The sequence below is a fragment of the Apis laboriosa genome, unplaced genomic scaffold (genome assembly GCF_014066325.1).
Source record: "Apis laboriosa isolate Shangri-la unplaced genomic scaffold, ASM1406632v1 scaffold14551_cov152, whole genome shotgun sequence".
In the NCBI taxonomy this organism is placed as follows: Eukaryota; Metazoa; Arthropoda; class Insecta; order Hymenoptera; family Apidae; genus Apis; species Apis laboriosa.
The window spans coordinates 434,340-454,614 of NW_025221576.1; the positions used below are offsets into that span (position 1 = coordinate 434,340).

A 20,275-nucleotide genomic window follows, 5' to 3' on the forward strand; every position below is an offset into this window, starting at 1 on the left:
CAATTGCTAGTTGGTTTATAAGCATTTCTATAATTTTTAAAATATTTTATTTTATTAATCACGTTATCAGAATTTATTTCAAGTATAGATATATTCTATAACGAAATAACGTAAAGTTTATTGAAAATGAAAGAAAAAACTTTTTTGTCATTGTCCCATTTAACCTCAAATGCATTATTCTTAATAATTAAAAAGATTATAAATTAAGAATAAGTTTTTCATGTTTTGATTAATTAAATATCAAATATTGAATATCATAAAAATGAGTGATTCTGAAGATGAAAATTATGTTACATTTGGAGTACCTCTTGATCCATTAGACGAAGGTAAATAAAAAATTTCAGCAGATATAAACAATTATTATATATTATTACACATATTTTCACATGATTATTGTAGATAATTTACCGAGAAAAAAACCAATGACAATTGAAGATCAATATGCATATGATGCACAAGGAAGACGTAGATTTCATGGTGCATTTACAGGTGGTTTTTCTGCTGGATATTTTAATACAGTAGGCACAAGAGATGGTTGGAGACCACAACAATTCAAATCTTCCAGAAGTAGTAAAGCAGAAAGTATAACGCAGCGTCCAGAAGATTTTATGGATGAAGAAGATACAAGTGAATTTGGAATTGCACCAACAGGAATTCGTGCTACAGAGGATTATGTTGATCATGGTCAAAGAGGAACAAAACGTGAGAGACCTATTTATGATAGCAATGGTCCTATTCCTGGCACTCCAGTATTAAAAGAACTTTTAAAACCTGTAAAGTAAATATCTTTGCTATATAAGAAGTTCAAATTAAATAATTTAATAAACTCCAAATTATTAATAATGATGATTTGTTATAATAGAGAAACAGTTGGTATTATGTTATTAAAAAAAATGGGATGGAGACCAGGACAAGGTATAGGATCAAGACTTACAAAAAAAGAAAAAGCTAAAATTAAAAAAAGAAATGAAAAAATGAAAAATATACAACAAATATCTAGAAAGACAAGCTCAGAAAATAGTTCTGAGGATTCAGAAGATGATTATGAGAATGTTACATTTGCACCTGATGACTATGAACCATTTAGGTAAATATTAATATATAGTTTTAAAAACAAAAATATAACTATAATTAACTATATCTATTTTTTACAGATGTAATCCAAAAGACAATTATTTTGGTATAGGATACAGTGGTTTAGACAGAAGAACAATATTATCTGGTCATGTAAATTTATTTGATACTCCAGCATTTAATATGCAAGACAAAAATAAAAAATTGTCAATACATGGACAAGCATTTGGAGTTGGTGCATTTGAAGCTGATGATGATGATATATATGAAAGAGAAGATATGTCACGTTACGATTTTTCTCTAGCTCCAGAACGGAAATCTAAGACAAGATGGTCTGATGATAATTCGAAAAATTTAAGTAGTAATTGTTTAGAAGGCTTTATATTAGCAAAAGATAAATTAAAACTAAAAACAATTTTTCAACCTCCAGTATTACCAAAGGATTTTGTACCAGTGCATATAATTAGAAAAAGTCGATTTTATCCTCCAATTGAAAATGTTCATCGTGCAATTGAGAATGGAAAGCGAAAAGATTTAACAGCTGCGGACAGAGCTAGAATATTGGAAGATACATGCAGTGTGAAAAAACCATCTGAAATATATCCAAATTCAGTACCATCAGTTGCTTCCAATATTATTTCTAAAACATTAAATTTACATGGAAAGCAACAAACTGAAGAAAGACAAAAAGAAAAAAATCAAGGATCTAAACTAGCTAGTTCATGGATGGAAAAATTAAATGTACAAAGTTTTGTTAAAGGAGGTATTATTGGTCCTGGTAAAGATTTTGAGAAAAGTTTGAAAGAATTAAAAGAATTTAAAGATTCATCAACTTCTGAACAAACAAATACAAGTACTAATGAGTTAGATAAAAATAATTTTATGAAAAACAGTAACATGAAATCATTTTTTTCTGATCCTGATAAGCAAAGACGTTTTGAACAATATTTAATTTTTATGAGACAGGGAGAAAAAAATAAGCTCGAAAGTATACAATCATTATCTATGACAGAATGGGATAGAGAACATGAACGAGTTGAATTTGAACAAGCAATTAAATTAGTTGATCAATCAACGAATGATCATGTTGAAAATACTCGTGATTCTACAAATATAAATGTTTCTACAACATTTAATCAGGAGGATGAAATGAAACAAGCTGTAAAGATGAAAATGTTTGGAAAATTAACTCGAGAGCGCATGGAATGGAAACCAGCAAGCATAGTATGTAAAAGATTTAACATTCCTGAACCAAAAATCGGTTGTGCTCCTGAAATGCAGAAAAAATCAGCAAAGTTTTCAATTTTCGATTCTTTTGATTGGAATAATTCTACAAAATTTTTACGGGCATCGAAAGAATCAAACGAAATTAATATATCGCCAAAAGATAAAAACATCATTGACAATACAAACTTGAATGTTAAAACAAATAATAATAAATCTTTTGAAAATGATCAAACTTTCGAACCTATATCAGAAAAAATGAGAAACTTTGAAGTTTCTTATGAAAAAGTTTTTGGAAAAGAAATGCCAGAAACATCTTCCAAAATGTTAGAAAATGAACAAAATATAGATGATAAATCTGACCCAAAAAGAGTAACAGAGATTACAGATCAACAAGATAAAGATCAGGAAGAAATCAATTCTGCAACAAATATTACATTAAAAAGTACATCAAAAGAAAAGAAAGATTTATTTAAGGCAATTTTCTTAAGCAGTAGTGAGGAATCGGATTCCGAATTAGAGGAAAGCGTAGATAGCGAGACTGTAAAGTCTGTTTTAATTGGTAAAGTTCCAAGCGAAATAAATCTAAATAGAAATACTTCTCCACCAAGGGGAATTTTTGCAAAAGTGGATCTTGATAGTTTATTAGTTATTAATTCAAGAACTAATATACAATCAAATGAAGGAATTAATAAAGAAGAAAATATAAATATAACACATTCCGAATTAGAAATTAAATCGAAACAGGATGATGATAAATTAAATTCAGAAACTCAATTATTACCTGATATGTATGGACCTGCTCTTCCTTCAAGATTATTGAAAAATAAAAACGAAGTACCAGAAGCATCCAGTTCACAATTTTCAAAACCTATATTTAAAAGTGTTGTAATACCAAAACCCAAAATGGACTCAAAAATTTCTGGTGTATGGATAGAACGAGAAAAAATGAAAAAAACAAAGAAAGAAAAGAAAAAACATAAACACAAAGAACATAAAAGTTCGAAACATAAACGAAAATCGAAAAAAGAAAAGCGTGATTCGTGACATAAGAAATTGGAACAATAATAAAGGAATTAACAAAGAAGACATTAATGGAAAAACTGTATGTACTAGTTATTTATAATAAGTTCTTTTTTATTTGCAGTTTCGTATGGTGCCTTGTATATATATTTACTTATATACAATATAATATTTGAAAATGCTTGTGTAAATTTGAGATTAAAATAGTAAAGGGATATCCGATATATATGTATACAAAATTATATTTTTTTGTATATATTCTAATCACACATTATTGAGAAATCCCTTATTTTCATATTATTGATGGTAATTTAAAATCATTTGTCATCAGAATCATTATACATTTAAATGTGTGTAGTATCGATATAATGCTATATTTTAGAATTTATGACTGAATCATTTATTCGACGTTGTGGAATTTCTTGATTCTGGTCTACTATTATTAGAGCTTATCTTCTTCTCTATACTGAAAATATAGAAAGAATATTATATTTTTTTTGTCCATATTGCGAAAATTTTGATCTTATTGCTAAAATTTTATATTATTAATATCACTTTCGAAGTTAAATTATTTTCATAATTGTGTACATATATTGAATATAATATTAATATTAATATATAATTTATTATTTATTAATTTTTTTAATTTTTCAGTTTTTTAAATTGTACTTTTTGTATAATTTAATCAATTTTTAGAAATGACAGTTGAAAATATAAATTTTTCTATTTTTTTTTTAAATAATAATATACCTGCCACTTCTTGAACCTCTTTTGAACATATCTGTTAACTTTTTCTTTAGATTTTTCTTTTCTTCTTTAGTTTTCTCATTGATGCTTGTTTCGGATCCTGATGTCTGTGAAAAAAAAAATTTTGTTCAAATCATTGAAACGATAGGTTTTTTTTTTCAAATAAAAATGTCGTTATTTATTTACCTGAAGAGAATGATCCATAGAAATATTTGGATCATCAACACTGGCTGATTTAGTCAATTTGGTTGTAATTTTTTTTATTATACCTTTACCGTGCTTCTTTTCTCGGTCCAACATTTCGCTTTTCGTAGAACCCGTAGAAAGACGACTGTATTTCATAAAAAAAATTTAATTATTATTATATTTTATATTATTTTCTTTTTTTTTTCAATCTTAGAAGTAGTAATTCTTAACATATTCTTAATATAATTACCTATCAACACTAGAATCTCTCTGTAAATTCAACGTTCGTCCTTCAACATCCGAACCTTCTAATGATTGCAAACTAGACATATTGCTATCGGTACCCCAAATACGTGACTATATAATTATAAATAAATAAATAATAATATTTTTTTATTACTTATTCTACAAAGTTTAATAATATAAATATTTTATATACTTCTTCATTTCGTGCTGATGTTTGTTCCAAAGATAGACTTTTTCTCTTTAATCGTGGTTTTGAACGAGATGTTGTTATACCTTTTCCTGGATCACTTTCCACGGATGTCGATCTATAAAATTGATTGAAATTTATTTAAATAAATAACACTGGTCACTGTTATTAATAAATACCTTTTGCCAAGTTTTTTCAATCGTGTTGCGTTTACTTCATCCGCTGTTTTCTTTGATTCTTTTAATTCTTTTGCCACATCCATTAATTTTTTAACAGTATATTCTAATTTTTCTGTTCGCTCACCAAGTTGAGAATTTGAACCTAACAATAAATTTAATATGTTATATATTATAAAATTTATATAATATATATCATAATATAATTTTAAAGTAATTAATATTAATCACATATCTTATATCACTCTTATATCACTCTCACCTCTTATATCACTTTTTGCATCCAACATTGGTGATGACTCCCTCGATTTTGGTCCCTAGTATGTATAAAAATAATTTTTTATATAGATTTATTAATTATTTTATTTATTATTAGTTTACTTATTATTTTATTTGCAACTTAATTAATTGAATTAGTTAATTCGCACCTTTAGTCGTCTAGGTGGAGTCGGTGTATAAATATTCGCAGTTCCATTTTCTGTTATACTGTTTAATTCAGGGAAAAGTTTCATTAAGTCATTGACTTGTTGCATCAACACATTAATGTTTTTTAATTCAATCTGTTCTTGTTTACATTTTTTCAAAATTACATCTTTAAGCTCTTCTCTTTCCTTCTCATGCCGTTCTTTTTCACGTCTCATTTTTTCATTGCTGGTTCTCAATTTTGCATGAGCGTCTCTTAATTCAAGCAAATCGCATTGCAACTGTAAAAATAAATATATTTTGACGTCTTACAATTAATAAATGAAATTTTAAAATTATTCCAAAATTTTTATTTACCTCCAATAATTTCTTCTTACTTTCTTCTTTTTCTTCATCGTACACTTTCTTCAATTGATCTTGTCGTCTTTTATTCTCCAATCGTTCTTTGGAACGTTCCCTCTCAATCTACAAAAAAAAAAAATTATTTGTTTTCTTATATCAGTAACAGTAATTTTAATCACATACTTCAAATAAAGTTTGTCGTAAATCTCTCGCCAGTGTAGCCGTTTCCTGTAGCAATCTCTGATGTTCTTCTCTTTCCTTTTGCCATGCCAACTCCATTCGAACTTTTAATCCTGGAATCTTTGTTCTGCCGCTAGAAAGCACTCTCTCTTCTTCAAGCTATAAATATAAAAATAAAAATAAAACGAAAATTATATAATTACGTTTCATTCAAAATCATTTAAATACCTCGTTAATCCGCGATTGCAATTCAGACACTTTAACGTGACTTGCTGATTTTTCTGATACTAATTCGGCTTTTAATCTAGATGCCTCTAATCTTGTTTCTGAAAGTTCATCCTCCAAACTATTAATTTGTTTTTCCAGAACCAACGCATTGACACCAGACATTTCCTCTTCCTACAAAATGCGAATAATTTTGTAAATAAAAGTGAAAGAATCATTTTTAAACGAAATTAAAAATAACCAACCTCATCAGATTTTCCGGAAGATGCATTCGATTGTTTACCTTTGGCTGACTTTAATTCTGCAATAGTTTTTTGAGCACCTTCCAACATATGTTTATAAGTATCACGTTCGCGTTTATATCTAGATAATTGATTTTGAATAGCTTGAATTTCATCATTAATAGCAGTGATCCTATGTTCGTAACGCATTTTACATTGAGCTAAGTCAGCTTTCTTCGCCTTTTCCATGTTTTCAAGGGCATTTTTCAACTTTCGTATTTCTGATTCCAAGGCTGTAGTGTCCGGTGTCAAAACTTGGTGGATTTTCGATACTGCTTCGTAATCTTTTAGCTTGTTAGAGAGGTCATCGTTCTGAAGCACATATATTAAAGTAAAATTTATTCTATTATACAATTACGTATATCGCTAAATAAATATAGTTTAATTTTTTTACCGCTTTTCTTAAATCTTCTAATCGAGTTACTAATGTATTGTTTTCCTTTTTCAAATTGCTTATATCATTATTTAAATCTGTTATTAAAGCTTTATTTGGCAATTCACTTTCCCGTATACGATTCTGAAAAATTTACATTAAAAAAAGATAAAGAAATTTGCAATATTCTTCATGATATTAAAGATTTTAATTTATAATTTACTTCTAGAGTTGATTTCTCCGACCGCCATTCACTTTCTTTCAATTTTATCGATTGTCTCAGTAATTCTAATTCTTTGCGAATACTTGTCAACTCCGTATTTTGTTCTCGTAATTTACTATTTAAAAAAGAAAGATATAATATAAAAATATTTTATTATAATTAATATATACTATTTACAATTACCTATTCAATGATTCGTTATCCGATTCGAACTGCTTTTTCAAATTTGTCAATTCATTGTATTTTCTGTTCAAATTATCATATTCTGATTCGCCTTTCTTTATCTCGTTTTCCAAATCTAAAATATAAGTCACTGTTATCTTATATAGAATTTTCTGATATTTTTCATGCCATCATAGTGAAGTAACTTACTCAAAATCTTTTCATTATATGTTTGCTTCATTTCATTCATCCGTTTCGCATTTAATCCTGTTTTTTCTAATGAATTGATTTTCTTTTTTAAAGTAGATACTTCAGTCTCATTTGATTGTTTCTCTTGATCAATTTCAGATAACAATTTCTCTTTTTCTTTCTTTAATTCTGAAATCTTTGTAGTTAAATCATTCATTTTCGTGGAATTTAATGACGTTGTGGTTTCCAACTCTTTCTTTAATCGCTTTACTTCAGTATCGAGTTTGGTTTTCGTCTGTTCTATCTGTATTAAAAAAGAAAAGAAAAAGAATAAAAAATGAAAAATAATTCCAATATTTATATTAATAACTCTTCAATTTTTATCCTTATTAAGAGATAAATTGATAATCACTGATTTCATTGATTGTATCATTTTCGATTCCCGTTCCGTATATGTTGATAAATCATCTTGCATCTTCTTAGATTTTTCTCGTTCCTGATTTAATTCTTTCTTCAACTCAGTTATTATTTTTTCCATCTTTGTTATTTCATTTTCCGACGATTTAACTGTTTCTGTAAAAAATTAAATAAGAAAAGAAGAAAAGAAATTTTAAAATCTTATTTAATAACTAAATAAATTTGTAATTTTATTAATTAATTTTATAATTTTACCTAAATCCTTTTTCAGTTGTACAGTTTCATTGTATACTTTAAGTTTTTCCGCAGATAGAGAGAGGAGCTTCGATTTTAGCTTCTCTTTTTCCTCTAACAATGCTGTTTTGTCCTGGTCCCATGCTTTTCTTTCGTTTTCTCTCAATGTTATAGCTTCGTCCAATTTTTTTTTCACTGAATCATTTTACATCAGAATAAATTTATGATAAAAGATTTGGTAATAAAAAAATAAAAAGTAAATAATTTTTTATTAAAGAAATTAAAAATATTTTACTTACGATTCTGCAAATCTGTACTTTTATCCTCAATTTTACTACTCGTTTGCGTTTTCTTCTTTTCTTTTTCATCTGATAATTCTTTCATAACAGAATCAAATTTCTCCTTTAGCGATTCGTGCTCCTTTAAAAGTTTCTCATATTTTACGTGATTATCCTTGAATTTAATATCTTGAATGTTCACGTCTTTCCCATCAGAAATATTTTTAAATATAGTCATCATATCTCCTGAAATACAATTTTATATGTTTTTCTTATCTATAAATTTTTTAACATACGTAATATCAAAATGCAAATTGTTTATGTAACCAAATTACATGTTAAATTAAATTTCCTTTCGCTTATTTAATTTGATTGTATTATCCAAGTTTACACATAAAAAAAGAAAAAATCGGAAATAATACTTGATATCTTAGTGTAAAAAGTAATAATAAAGAAATAAAAAAATAATATAACGAACCTATTTCTTTTTCCATTTCGTCTACCATTTTTTTCAGTTGTACCTTGGTTGTAAATTCTGTTGCTTTCTTCAGAGTTCTATTTTGAAACTCGCCTTTTATTTTTTGCAACGTTTCTTCTATTTTTTTTACCTAAAGTTGAAAAAAAACTTAAAATTTTATACTTATATGTTTATATTAAATATCAAAAAATTGATTATTTTATTGTTCAAAAATTTATTAGTTCTGATATATTTGAGAATTGTATTAATTCTTTGATTCAAATTTTACAAAGAAACTTGCCTCTTCATATTTTTGTTCCAGGGTAGATTTTTCACTCTCTAGCTCCTCCACTTTTCGTTCAACTTTTCTCAGCTTAAACGACAAAATTCGACAATTCTTATTCGACTGTTCCAAACTTTTTCGCAAACGAACTTGCTCGTCTGCTTGTTCGTCCCTTAACAACATACAAATATATTTTTTTTAATATATTTTTTTTCAAAATTTCTCTCTAAAGAATATAAGCACATTAGAACAGGATAAAATGAATAATAAAACATTTACAAAATTGAAATTTACATTACTTGACAATGCCATGTAAAAAAAAATGAATCGAATTCTCGCATGTTCAAATAATTTTCATATTAAAGATTACAAATATTTTTATACAAATTATCCAGTTCTAGTGAAGTTGAGCCGCACGTTATAATTACCTTAATTAATTAGTCACGTACACATTTAATTCAAACGGAAGCCGAAATGCCATTCGGGATGAGCGGAAGCAGAAGGAAGCGTACGCGTGAAAAGTGTACAATGATCGAAAGGGTTCGATGACAGTATTACGTTCCACATACTGCTCTCTATATTAAAAAAAAATTATTTTATTCCATATCTTATTTCTCTGCCTCTTCATTAAGATTCAAAACATGATTTTCTTAAAAAAGATTTTTCCTTCTCGATAAAAGAACAATAAAGAATAAACGAGTGATAGTACTCATTTTACCAAGAAACGAAACATCCACTTTCGATCCAGCTTTGGCGAAAAGCAGTGCCATTCTTGTGTTGGAATCTTCCATCCAAATCGATGTCCTGCAACAATTCAGATAGCTCATTTTGCTAAACATTTTCAGACTAAGTCTTTTCTTTCGTAGATATTACATGGCAGAGATTTAATTAATCTTTTTTCTTTCTTTTTTCTTTTTTTTTTTTTCTTATGATATTTTCTTAAACGTTTCTCCTGAATGAGAATTATGAAAAAAATTCGATTTATTTCTCTGAACGTTTCATTTTCTCAGAATAATTTTTTTTTTAGGGATTATTCTACGATAGGATTTTTCTTTTCTTTTTTTCTTGATAATCGCTGCAGTAAGTGAAAATCCACTGTTTTCGAGCCCCTTCAAAATTTTTTCATATCTAATCAATATTGCTTCTTCCAGAGTGATAATTATTCTTTTTCTTTTTTATAATATCTTGTGTCATATTACGTCATTATATTGATCACATTTATTAATACAAACAAACATATATGTTATTGATAAACACGAAAAAAAATCACAAAAGAGCGAGTCATGATTCGCTGTTCTGAAAATCAAATTCCATATTGATTGGTTAATCAATTTGAATTCAAACAAATCAGTTAGTAAAATTAACTTATTGAACGCTTTCTTTTTCTATAATAATAATATATATATATATATATATATATATTTTAAATATCAATTATTTTTTATTACTTTAATACTTATTACTTAATTTATAATGAAAAATATTATAACAATTGAATTACACATCAAATTATAGAGAGCGTTAAATCGAATTTTTTTTAAACATTTTTTTGAACATTTGTAATCAAATACTCTATATACGTTTAACAATAGTAAAAAAAATATATATAAATTGAAAAAAAGCGAGGTAAACATGCGTAAGTGGAAAGGAAATCATGTAAAAAAAGAAAACATATTACCTAAAAGTATCTTGCAGTTCGTATATCTCTTCCTCCAATTGCCGAATTTCTTTCTTCATATCTTCGTTTTCATCCATTAAATTCTCGCATAAATTTTCAGCGGCTTTCAATTTCGAACGTAATTCATCCTTTTCACGATCTCGTTCTCCTCTGAACATTTTTGAATTCGCTTCTTTTTCAAGCTCTCTTATCTTGGTCAATAAATTGTTCTTTTCTTGTATAAGCGCTAAATATAATTAATATTAGTTAATTTTATTATTTTACGAATAATTTAATTATTTCTTTTTTTAAAATATAAGGAAATAAAGGATTGATAATTTATTGATTTTTTATTAAACTAACTTAAATAGCGAGTTATTCTTTTGCACGATCAAAATTGAAAACAATTTAAAAAATATACTTTAATATATTTAATATTTATATTATAAAATATATTTAATATTTATTTAAATATATATTTATATAAATATATATTTAAAAAATATACTTATTTTATTAGGAGAATTCGTAAAAAATCGTAAGAATTTTATTTTTAATTTTAATGTTTCATTATATATTTTATTATACATTTTATTAATACCTTCATTCTTCTTTTGCAATTTCTGTATTTCATTTGGCGAAGCTTTGCTCGATATAGTTTCCATGGTCGACAATCGCCTCATCAAAATTTCACTTTTCTCCTTTTCCAATCTCTCGCATCGTGATTGCAATTCTCTTATTTGTGTTCTCAATTGTTCTACCTCACTCTAACGATAACAAGTTTCATCATTATTTTCTTAATTTAAATTTACACAAATAATTCTCTAATCATCTAGAGCACTAAAAATTATTATTGCTATAAGCGTAATAAATTTTGTATAAAATGATTAGTACAAATAGAGAAACAGAAAATCAAAGATGAAATATTAGAAACGAATTGAAGAATGCTATGATATGGTTACTTTTTCCGTCCATTCTTCGTTTTCCATTCGTCTTTCTCCATTCTTTTCCCTGTTTTTCGAAGAACCAGTCTTCGACTTCTTCACCTGAATAGAAAAATCAATGTATAACAAGAAAACACAATTTTTCCATGACATACAAATACATACTTCTTTTCGCAAATACTTTGCTTGAATAATATACATACAATAACAGATAAGAATCAAATCAACGATAGTTATCGTGAAAGTTGATAATAATGGAAAGAAAATTGGCAAGTATATTTAATTAATATTTGGTTTAACGAATTATGTTGATAAAACAAAGTCTAAATGTACATAAAGTCGATGTTCTAATTGGAATATGTAAAAGCAGTTTAAATTAGTATTGAATGAAAATTGTTCTGATAAAAGAATTCGATATAAGTGCATTGATAAATAAGTAAATATGGGATATATAAAATATGTAATGTTCTCAAAATATATAATATTATAGAATATTGTATAAATATTCAATTTGAATCAAACTATGTAAGTATATCCAATTTCAAAATCTTCTTATAAATTTTAGAGTCTATTCCATAATTTCTTATCTCATTATTTTCATTCATGTAACATTTATGATTTTTTTTTCGTGATTTTTTTTTTTTTTTTTTACATCTAGAGTTCATTATGCAGATCTAGAATTTATTATGAAATTGGATATAATTACATAGCTTGGATATACTTACATATATATATTAATTAAATTTTACACAAAGTAAAAATTACAACATTGCGATAAGCGACAATTAAAATAAAAATCTTAAAACGATCTGAAGTATACCTGAATTATGAACTCGACATCATTTTCTGAAGCGCTTTCATTGCTGTTATCTATAACTTCCTTAATCTGTAGTTTAGTTGGCCTCTTATCTATAAATAATGAGATGAATTTGACAACAAAAAAAACTTTATCAAAAAATCTTAATATATGTCATGTAATTAATTAATCATTAAATAAAAAGTATACACCTTCTAATCTCTCTTCTTCGTTATCGATAGCTGAGAGATCCATGAGCGAAGTCCAACCGGCTGATGCGTACGATGACTCCGAGTTTCCTTTAAAGTCATCCTTTGCCAAATTTGTTGCCGAGGACCAACCGCGCTTTCCATTTTCAGCAGATCTATTAATTAAAATTGTATTACGAAGTTTTTACAATTTCAATCAAAAAACGTTTTTTGTAGCAAACGTAGTTTAGTTTAGTTTAGTAGCAAACATAGTTATGGATTCCAGACATAATGTATAGCATAATAAATTCTAGATCTGCATAATGAACTCTAGATGTAAAAAAAAAAAAAAAATCACGAAAAAAAATCATAAATGTTACATGAATGAAAATAATGAGATAAGAAATTATGGAATAGACTCTAAAATTTATAAGAAGATTTTGAAATAATTGCGACCGAATCCCTCGATTTAAAAGATTTCTTGATCAAAGCACGATTTTATCAATTGATCTCTCGAATTCAAGAGAGTGACAGCTGACAATAAATCTTAATATAATTATGCTATATATGTAACTAAATAATATGTAACTGTTGACTTATTTCATAATTTTAATTGCAAAAATTTTGTATAATTGTTAATTGTTAATTCGTTTATGACTTATATTATATTATGCATCAATTTAGAATTAGAGATTAAAGAGAATATATTTAATATAAGTAGAATATATTTAATATAGTTTTTTTCTATAACTTATATTCTTAACAATTTAATAGTGATTCGAAATTATTCGATTGCTTACCTGCTTGAAAATTGGTCAAATGATAGACTAGGCGACGACGATGTAATGTCTCTCAAATTATCTTTCTTACCCCCATGTTCCTTATAATCTCTAAACAATTTATTATATTTTTTTAATAAATTTTTATTTTTAACTTTTTTTTTTATTCATTATAATAACAAAAATATGATAAAATAATACCTGAAGCATCTTTTACAACGGGTTGGCCATCGCACTTGGGGATGAAAACCAAGGGGGCAAAGGGGGTCTCCTTTTTTCGAAGAATACATGTGATGCATTCTACATATAAAAATAAAAGATAATTTATCATTGCAAATAAAATTATTATTTTACACATATAAATTTTCTGCAACGCAACATATAAATATTCTTATGCCATATTTTGAGTCGCGTGCGTGGAACAATGTGAGTTAAATCGATATTTGCTCATGGTGTGCATTTACGAAATATGTGCATGCTTATAGAAAGAGCTATTTAACGAAACAAAAATGTTTGAATGCTCATCTAATAAGATGTCATAGTAGATGGCTTATTTACTTAGAAAAATAATCGATAATTTACTTGAATCACTGATTTCATGCTATTCAGACATATAGATGAATCATTAGTTTGAACATAAACGCATATAGTATGTATGAAATATTAGGTACAAGTAGTATAAACAAATATATAGTCCGTTTTATAGTTTGATCGTAGTTAATATATACATACAAGTGCGCATCAGTGAGTAAAAACGATAATGATATTATACGATGTGTCAATGAAAAATTATAATAAATTTCGTACCACCATAAACGCGTTATGTGATAAATTTATGAGGTTGAAAATCGAAAATCTCGATGATTTCCGGTAGAGCATATCTTGGAAAAGCGTCACATCGGGCGCAGATATGTATATCTATCAGCCTTTTACGATTTCTAACAGCTAATGAGATCGTTCGATAGCTCGAGGAACAATGGATTTGAGCGATCAGAGTACAATTTAAATACCTAAAAACGAAACCTTGAATTAATAAGAGAATACGAATTTCGCAAGATGAGAAGATAAAATTTAAGGCAAAACTTGGCTTTCGATGGATCGTGAAATACTTGGCAAGGTATAAATGAAATTCAGCTTAAAATTCTGCTTTATAGATCGGATAGATATAATATTCATTTGAGAAACCTTGATGGAATCTACGATTTTTGCGTTGACGCGATTTCAAGTGTTTGCTGATATTATATGTTTGTTTAACTTCCGGTGATTTTGTTGAAAATATAAATAAATATTCTTTTTTTTTATTTATAATGATTATAAAATATGTAATTTTAATAAATGTTAATATTTATATCATATCACATTTGTTTTATATCAAAATTATAAACTTTTATACTTTTAATTTCCATTGATTCAATATCGATTTGAAGAATATATCGATAAAATTTAAAATATGTAATCGATTAAAAATTCGATTTGAGAAAACTTAAATCGCAATATCAAATTTTTTGATTTTTTTGATTTTTTGATTTCGAATTTGACAGCTGAAAACTGTTTAGTTCATTAAATTTGTTTAGTTTATATTTGATTTAACTTATTAAAAAAAAATATATATATATATTATAACTCTATTAAATTTTTTAAGTCGTTATAAACAAATCATTGAATTATAAGAAACTTAAATGTAGATTTTATAAAATCGAATCGAATTAGGAAAAATTATTTCGATTATTGACAATTAATTAATTTTTGTGTCCTTTAATAAATTTATATTTATATTTTTCTTTCTAAAAAATTTAACAATTCGATAATTCATGTTTTCTAATCCCGTAGTGAAACATATAGTCTTTGAAACGATCGTTAAACGATAATCAATTTTCAAATATAAAAATGTCCAGTCATTTTTAATCTCAAAAAATTTTCATAAAATCTCTTATTTTAATAAAAAAAAAAAAATCAAATATATAAAAAATTTCTCGATTCTGAACTTTTTAATCTTACGCAATTCCATATCAATCGATTTGTACTTACTTGATCGATGTTCACCCAAATTGTACCAGCAAACGGGTGAGATTAAATTTGTCCTAAGCGTTGTTAAGAATACTTGAACGCGATATTTGCGAGCACATCCTCCATTTCGAGAATACAAAATAGAAAAGAATCTTCTAATTTCATATTAAACAAATATTAGACAAGGATATAATAATTTGATCGATCACTGTGAAGAATGCACTCGTTCAAAATGTTTTTCTATCGATAACACTTATTATCCGTAGTTTTTTTACATTTTTCAATGTTTTTCACTCACTTTTTATTGTTTCTTTTTCCCTTTTCTTTTCTTTTTTTTTTTTTTTTACGACAATTGTAACGTCACTAATAGCATTAACACGCTGCTGATATTACAAGGGTTAGGCCGTTACTCGCTTCAGACCCGTACGTATGATAATTTGGAATAACGCCAAGATGTATATTTATCTCTAGCTATAAATATAGTGTGTTTCTTTTGCACATACGTACATATGCATAGAGTTGAAGGTATCCTAGAAAATTTGTTCTACGATAGACAGACTCGACATAGGAACCGGCGAAATGATTGGACAATTTATCATCGAGTTTAGTTACGAATATATCGTATACTTTCTTTTCAATATCATAATACTATTCCTAACAATTTGATTGCAGTCATCATTATTAAATATACTACATCGAATGGCATATTGCCCATAATATATTTCCGGTTTATGTACATCTTTTTCTATAAGTTGTTTTTAAAGACATATATTTATATTATAATTTATTTTAAATGAAAAAATGGAAAATTAAATGATATTTTGATTTTAAAATTTATATTTTAATTAGATTACTTAGAAACTTATGCTTTTTTTTTTCTAAATCTCTCCTATTTCTATTTCCTTCATTTTTTAAATCGTCAGTATTTTTTCTTCAAGAGTTCAATTGAATTTTTATATCGTTAATCTGAAATTTGAAAAAGTGAATTGAAAATTCGTTACGGAATATATATTCTTATTATATAATTTTAGAATAAATTTTTTTTTGAAAAAAAGCACCTGTTAAAAATATCTATTAAAAATTTAAATAGAAATAGTTGACTTTATGAATTTAATATGCTTTACGTAATTATTTAAAAGAAAATTGATTTCAATAAAAAGTAACAAATTCCAACAAAAATTTTTGTTCTTTAATCATTATTTACGAATTTTATTTGTAATGAATATTTTTATAAAATTAAAAAAAAAGGAAATCAATAATTTAAAAAAGAAAATCTAATTTTTTATTTTTATTTATTTAATATTAAAAAACAATTTATTAACAAATATAAAACCCTAAACCTTCGTATAAAAATTTTTATATATTTTTATATTATACTATGTTAAGTGTTAGTTTCCATGTTTTTATGTATTCATGTATTTAACAATATATTTTTTATGATACTTTGTGAGAAATACTCTATAAAAAGATAAATTTTAAAATTGAGATTATAATAATTCTTGTAAGAAAGTTTTGTGAATAGTAAAAATACTTTTGAAATTATAATTGAGTTTTTTTATAGAGTATCTCTATAAAAATATAATATATATGTATATTATATTTATTGAAACTGACACCTAATTCAAATATAAGTATATGATATAATAATATAACGTAATAATATAATATATATACTATATAAATATATAGTATATATATATATTATATATATATAATATATAATATAGAGATATAATTAACAATTAACATTTGTTTGTAAAAAAATAAGTATAAAACAAATAGTCAATTTAATATAGATCCAATTCAATTATAATCCAAATTATATCCAAATATAATTCTAATAAATAATTGAAAATTATTTTCAAATTAAATTGATTTATAATTCATTTAAATTTTGTAAGATTAATAAATACTCGTTAATTAAATGATTAATTATAACTTTTATTCTTTATGACTTATTTATCAAATTATCTTCCTTATAAAAGGAATGTTTATTTCTTTGTAAATCCTGTCTTTTTTTATTTAATATATCTTTTTTAAAATGAAATAACATTTATAAAAATAGAATTTTAATACGAAATACTAACTATTAATATATCTTATATGAAATTTCTAAAATATTCTTTTCTCTTTCTCTCTATTGTACAGAAAAAAAGAATTGAATTCTTTAAAAGATATTAACTTTTAAAGAATTCAATTTTTTGTAAATATAAATAATAATTTATATTTTATATTGCAGAATGAATATGCAGATTTTAAGTGAATTTCAATCTAATTATAACAATATTTTGATTATGAATGTGTGATTTCTGCTTTTTCAAATTATATTTTGATATCAAAAATTAACTTTTCTTGAACTAAATATTTGTACATTTCCATTTTTTATTTTTTATAATTTAGAACGAAGAAGTTCAATTTTTTTAGCAGCACGTTTTTGTAATTCAATTAATTTCATTGCCATTCCCATGTTTCCTTGAATCTTAATCTTTCCTTGAAAAAATGCTTTTTGTGGATTTAATTTTCCAGAAATAAAATCTACAATATCCATATCATTAATTGTAATCACAACATCAGGTTTAGATTTTCCATAATATTCTATTTTTCCTTTCCCTGTTTTAGCATCTACAATCCAATAGCCTTCCGTTGTTCCGTTGTTTACTTTAAATCCATATACTCCGCGAACTTTTTCAATTAAATTATCTTCATCCTCTTGCATTGCAATTTCTAATAATTTAAACAATGCATTTGCCTTGAATTGATTTGGATCGGGAGTTGCACTTGAATTTTTCTTAGTTTTTTCGAATTGTTGAGGAAAACCCATACGATACAAAGCAACAACAACTGCTCCACCTAATCCTATATTATGTTGTAGGGCAAGTTTTGCTTTTGGTACTTGTCGTTTGCCAGCTTGTCCTCGAAGTTGCCAAGAAAGTTCAGCACATTGTGCTAATCCTGTTGCTCCCAAAGGATGTCCTTTTGAAATCAAACCACCACTAGGATTTATTACAAATTTGCCTCCATATGTATTGTCTCCAGCATCAACTAACTTTCCACCCTGACCTGGAGGACAAAGTCCCAATGCTTCATAAGTAATAAGTTCATTAATTGAAAAGCAATCATGCAATTCTATAACATCCACATCACTCGGTTTGTAAGAAGTCTGAGTAAATACTTTTTCAGCAGCATTTCTTGTCATATCATACCTATAAAATAATAGTTATTTATCTTTATTCTTAATATTGCAATTATTCAAGATGTAAATCTATGTTTATGTTAAATATGTGCTACAAAATTGTAAAATTATTTATTACCCAATAAGTTTAATAGAACTCTTCTCTGTGAATGTTGAAGCTAAATCTGTACACATTTCCATTGCTATAATTTCTACTGCTTGAGATTCAAGTTTATGTTTATGAACAAAATCTGCATTAGCCAAAATTACAGCTGCTGAGCCATCAGATGTTGGACAACATTGAAGCTTGGTAAGTGGTCCAAATACTGTTGGAGAACTCATTATTTGTTCCAAACTATATTTTTCTTGAAACTGTGAATATGGATTGTTCACAGAATGTAAATGATTTTTATAAGCAATTTTTGCAAAATGCTCAGGTTTAGTACCATATTTTTTCATATGTTCTAATCCAGCATTTCCAAATAATTGGGCAGTGATTGGGCTTTCATTTATACCTTAAATTATAAATATATAATATACTATAATATAAAAAAACAAGAAAAATAAAATAAAAATTTTTAAATGAAAATAGCTTAATAATAATTTAAAATAACTCACCAGCTATATTAGACATAAGTTCTATATGTTTATCCATAGGATTGGTACGATCCAAAAATTTAGACATTAATGAACCCTTTTCCATTTTTTCAAAACCAAGAGCCAATACACAATCAGCAGAGCCAGTTTCAATAATTTGTTTAGCCATTAATAAAGCAGTTGAACCGGTGGAACAATTATTATTTACATTATATATAGGGCAACCAGTAAGACCAACATCGTATAATGCTCGTTGACCACAAGTAGAATCTCCATAAACATATCCAACACAAGCAGCTTTTACAGTATCATAAGAAATTCTTGCATCCTGTAAAGCTTTTGTAACGGCTTCTTTTGCCATGTCTGGATAGTCAAAATTTTCCCGTTTACCTGGTTTTTCGAATTTTGTCATGCCCACACCGATAACATAAATTTTCATTCTTGGTGACATTTTAAAATCTTCTTTGAAATAAACCCTGGAATTCCAACAAAAGATAATAAATGAAATTATAATTTGTTAGTTATATAGATACAAGTTGTTAGACTTTATATGGACTTTGTGCTTACTTATAAATAATAAAAAAATGCAAAATAAGCAGTAAAATGACGAAGCTACTTTGCAACTATAACTATATTCAACCACGTATAATTCATAAATAGATTGGAGAGTTTATGTAAAGTTTACTAACTTTCTAGATGTCGCTTTTTATGTCATCAAATTCAATTTCTTTGATAATTATATTGATAATTAATTGATAATAAAGTTTGTACTTACGTTATACTAAATTCATTAAATTATCATTAGAAAAGCACAGACAATATTGATTGTAATTTGCATTTAATCAAACCATGTTCAAGAAAAAATAGAAATGTTAGATAAAGATACATTTATTTACATACATATCGTTCGAAAACAGATCATTATGTATTAATTGTCAAAAAACATTTTCATTCATTCATTTTGAAACATGTTTATTATTATATATTCTTCATTTTCACAATTCATTGTCCATACCTCGAGTTTAGATTTTGTTTAATTAATAACCTTCTTAAATTGGAAACCAACATGATATTATTAAAATATGAAAAAATTATAAATGATTGATTTATTGTCAATGATAGAAGAACTAAATTACAAACTGTTACCTGAAAAAAGTATCATTTAATTGAGAGATCAATCGAGAAGTTTGAAAGTGAAATTCGAT

The 20,275-nt window shown here is 26.0% G+C and overlaps 3 protein-coding genes across 6 annotated transcripts; 1 reads left to right on the plus strand and 2 right to left on the minus strand.

The window, feature by feature from the left end:
* The first annotated feature begins 5 nt into the window (after window positions 1-5).
* On the plus strand, window positions 6-12,672 carry LOC122710313 (G patch domain-containing protein 1 homolog). Its single transcript, XM_043928069.1, has 5 exons — window positions 6-326; window positions 400-778; window positions 863-1,087; window positions 1,155-3,403; window positions 12,570-12,672. Exons 1-4 carry the CDS (start codon window positions 263-265, stop codon window positions 3,343-3,345), a joined length of 2,859 nt encoding a protein of 952 aa, XP_043784004.1. The 5' UTR covers window positions 6-262; the 3' UTR covers window positions 3,346-3,403; window positions 12,570-12,672.
* Window positions 3,418-15,986, minus strand: LOC122710312 (rootletin). Of its 4 annotated transcripts, none has more exons than XM_043928066.1 (30): window positions 15,323-15,986; window positions 14,102-14,304; window positions 13,496-13,594; window positions 13,316-13,405; window positions 12,540-12,691; window positions 12,352-12,440; window positions 11,550-11,633; window positions 11,189-11,354; window positions 10,609-10,834; window positions 8,949-9,102; window positions 8,669-8,798; window positions 8,212-8,436; window positions 7,934-8,107; window positions 7,674-7,834; window positions 7,283-7,565; window positions 7,094-7,208; window positions 6,911-7,025; window positions 6,709-6,831; window positions 6,279-6,626; window positions 6,037-6,207; window positions 5,812-5,967; window positions 5,644-5,751; window positions 5,292-5,567; window positions 5,126-5,180; window positions 4,867-5,008; window positions 4,694-4,805; window positions 4,505-4,611; window positions 4,255-4,399; window positions 4,072-4,175; window positions 3,418-3,787 (listed from the first exon to the last, which is right to left on the minus strand). In XM_043928066.1, the coding sequence occupies exons 3-30, from the start codon at window positions 13,591-13,593 to the stop codon at window positions 3,718-3,720; spliced, it is 4,179 nt and encodes a 1,392-aa protein (XP_043784001.1). In that variant the 5' UTR covers window position 13,594; window positions 14,102-14,304; window positions 15,323-15,986; the 3' UTR covers window positions 3,418-3,717. The 4 variants fall into 4 exon arrangements, with proteins under 4 accessions (XP_043784001.1, XP_043783999.1, XP_043784000.1 ...); XM_043928064.1 differs by having other exon boundaries at window positions 7,094-7,223; XM_043928065.1 differs by lacking the exon at window positions 14,102-14,304 and having other exon boundaries at window positions 7,094-7,223.
* Window positions 15,987-17,507: 1,521 nt separating this feature from the next.
* On the minus strand, window positions 17,508-19,733 carry LOC122721165 (sterol carrier protein 2). The gene is made up of 4 exons (XM_043948483.1): window positions 19,638-19,733; window positions 19,092-19,546; window positions 18,613-18,988; window positions 17,508-18,504 (listed from the first exon to the last, which is right to left on the minus strand). The coding sequence occupies exons 2-4, from the start codon at window positions 19,519-19,521 to the stop codon at window positions 17,691-17,693; spliced, it is 1,620 nt and encodes a 539-aa protein (XP_043804418.1). The 5' UTR covers window positions 19,522-19,546; window positions 19,638-19,733; the 3' UTR covers window positions 17,508-17,690.
* Window positions 19,734-20,275: the final 542 nt, after the last annotated feature.

What these genes read in the sequence shown, in the direction of transcription:
- LOC122710313 (XM_043928069.1), top strand. Translation starts at nt 263, where the DNA reads ATGAGTGATTCTGAAGATGAAAATTATGTTACATTTGGAGTACCTCTT. An exon ending in TCTTGATCCATTAGACGAAG is followed by an intron (nt 327 to 399) that starts GTAAATAAAAAA and finishes TGATTATTGTAG; the next exon opens with ATAATTTACCGAGAAAAAAA. An exon ending in GATGACTATGAACCATTTAG is followed by an intron (nt 1,088 to 1,154) that starts GTAAATATTAAT and finishes TATTTTTTACAG; the next exon opens with ATGTAATCCAAAAGACAATT.
- LOC122721165 (XM_043948483.1), bottom strand. Translation starts at nt 19,521, where the DNA reads ATGTCACCAAGAATGAAAATTTATGTTATCGGTGTGGGCATGACAAAA. An exon ending in ACTTATGTCTAATATAGCTG is followed by an intron (nt 18,989 to 19,091) that starts GTGAGTTATTTT and finishes TTATAATTTAAG; the next exon opens with GTATAAATGAAAGCCCAATC. An exon ending in AGTTCTATTAAACTTATTGG is followed by an intron (nt 18,505 to 18,612) that starts GTAATAAATAAT and finishes ATTATTTTATAG; the next exon opens with GTATGATATGACAAGAAATG.
- LOC122710312 (XM_043928065.1), bottom strand. Translation starts at nt 13,593, where the DNA reads ATGCATCACATGTATTCTTCGAAAAAAGGAGACCCCCTTTGCCCCCTT. An exon ending in CGGAGAAATCAACTCTAGAA is followed by an intron (nt 6,832 to 6,910) that starts GTAAATTATAAA and finishes TAAATTTTTCAG; the next exon opens with AATCGTATACGGGAAAGTGA. An exon ending in CTTCCGGAAAATCTGATGAG is followed by an intron (nt 6,208 to 6,278) that starts GTTGGTTATTTT and finishes CGCATTTTGTAG; the next exon opens with GAAGAGGAAATGTCTGGTGT.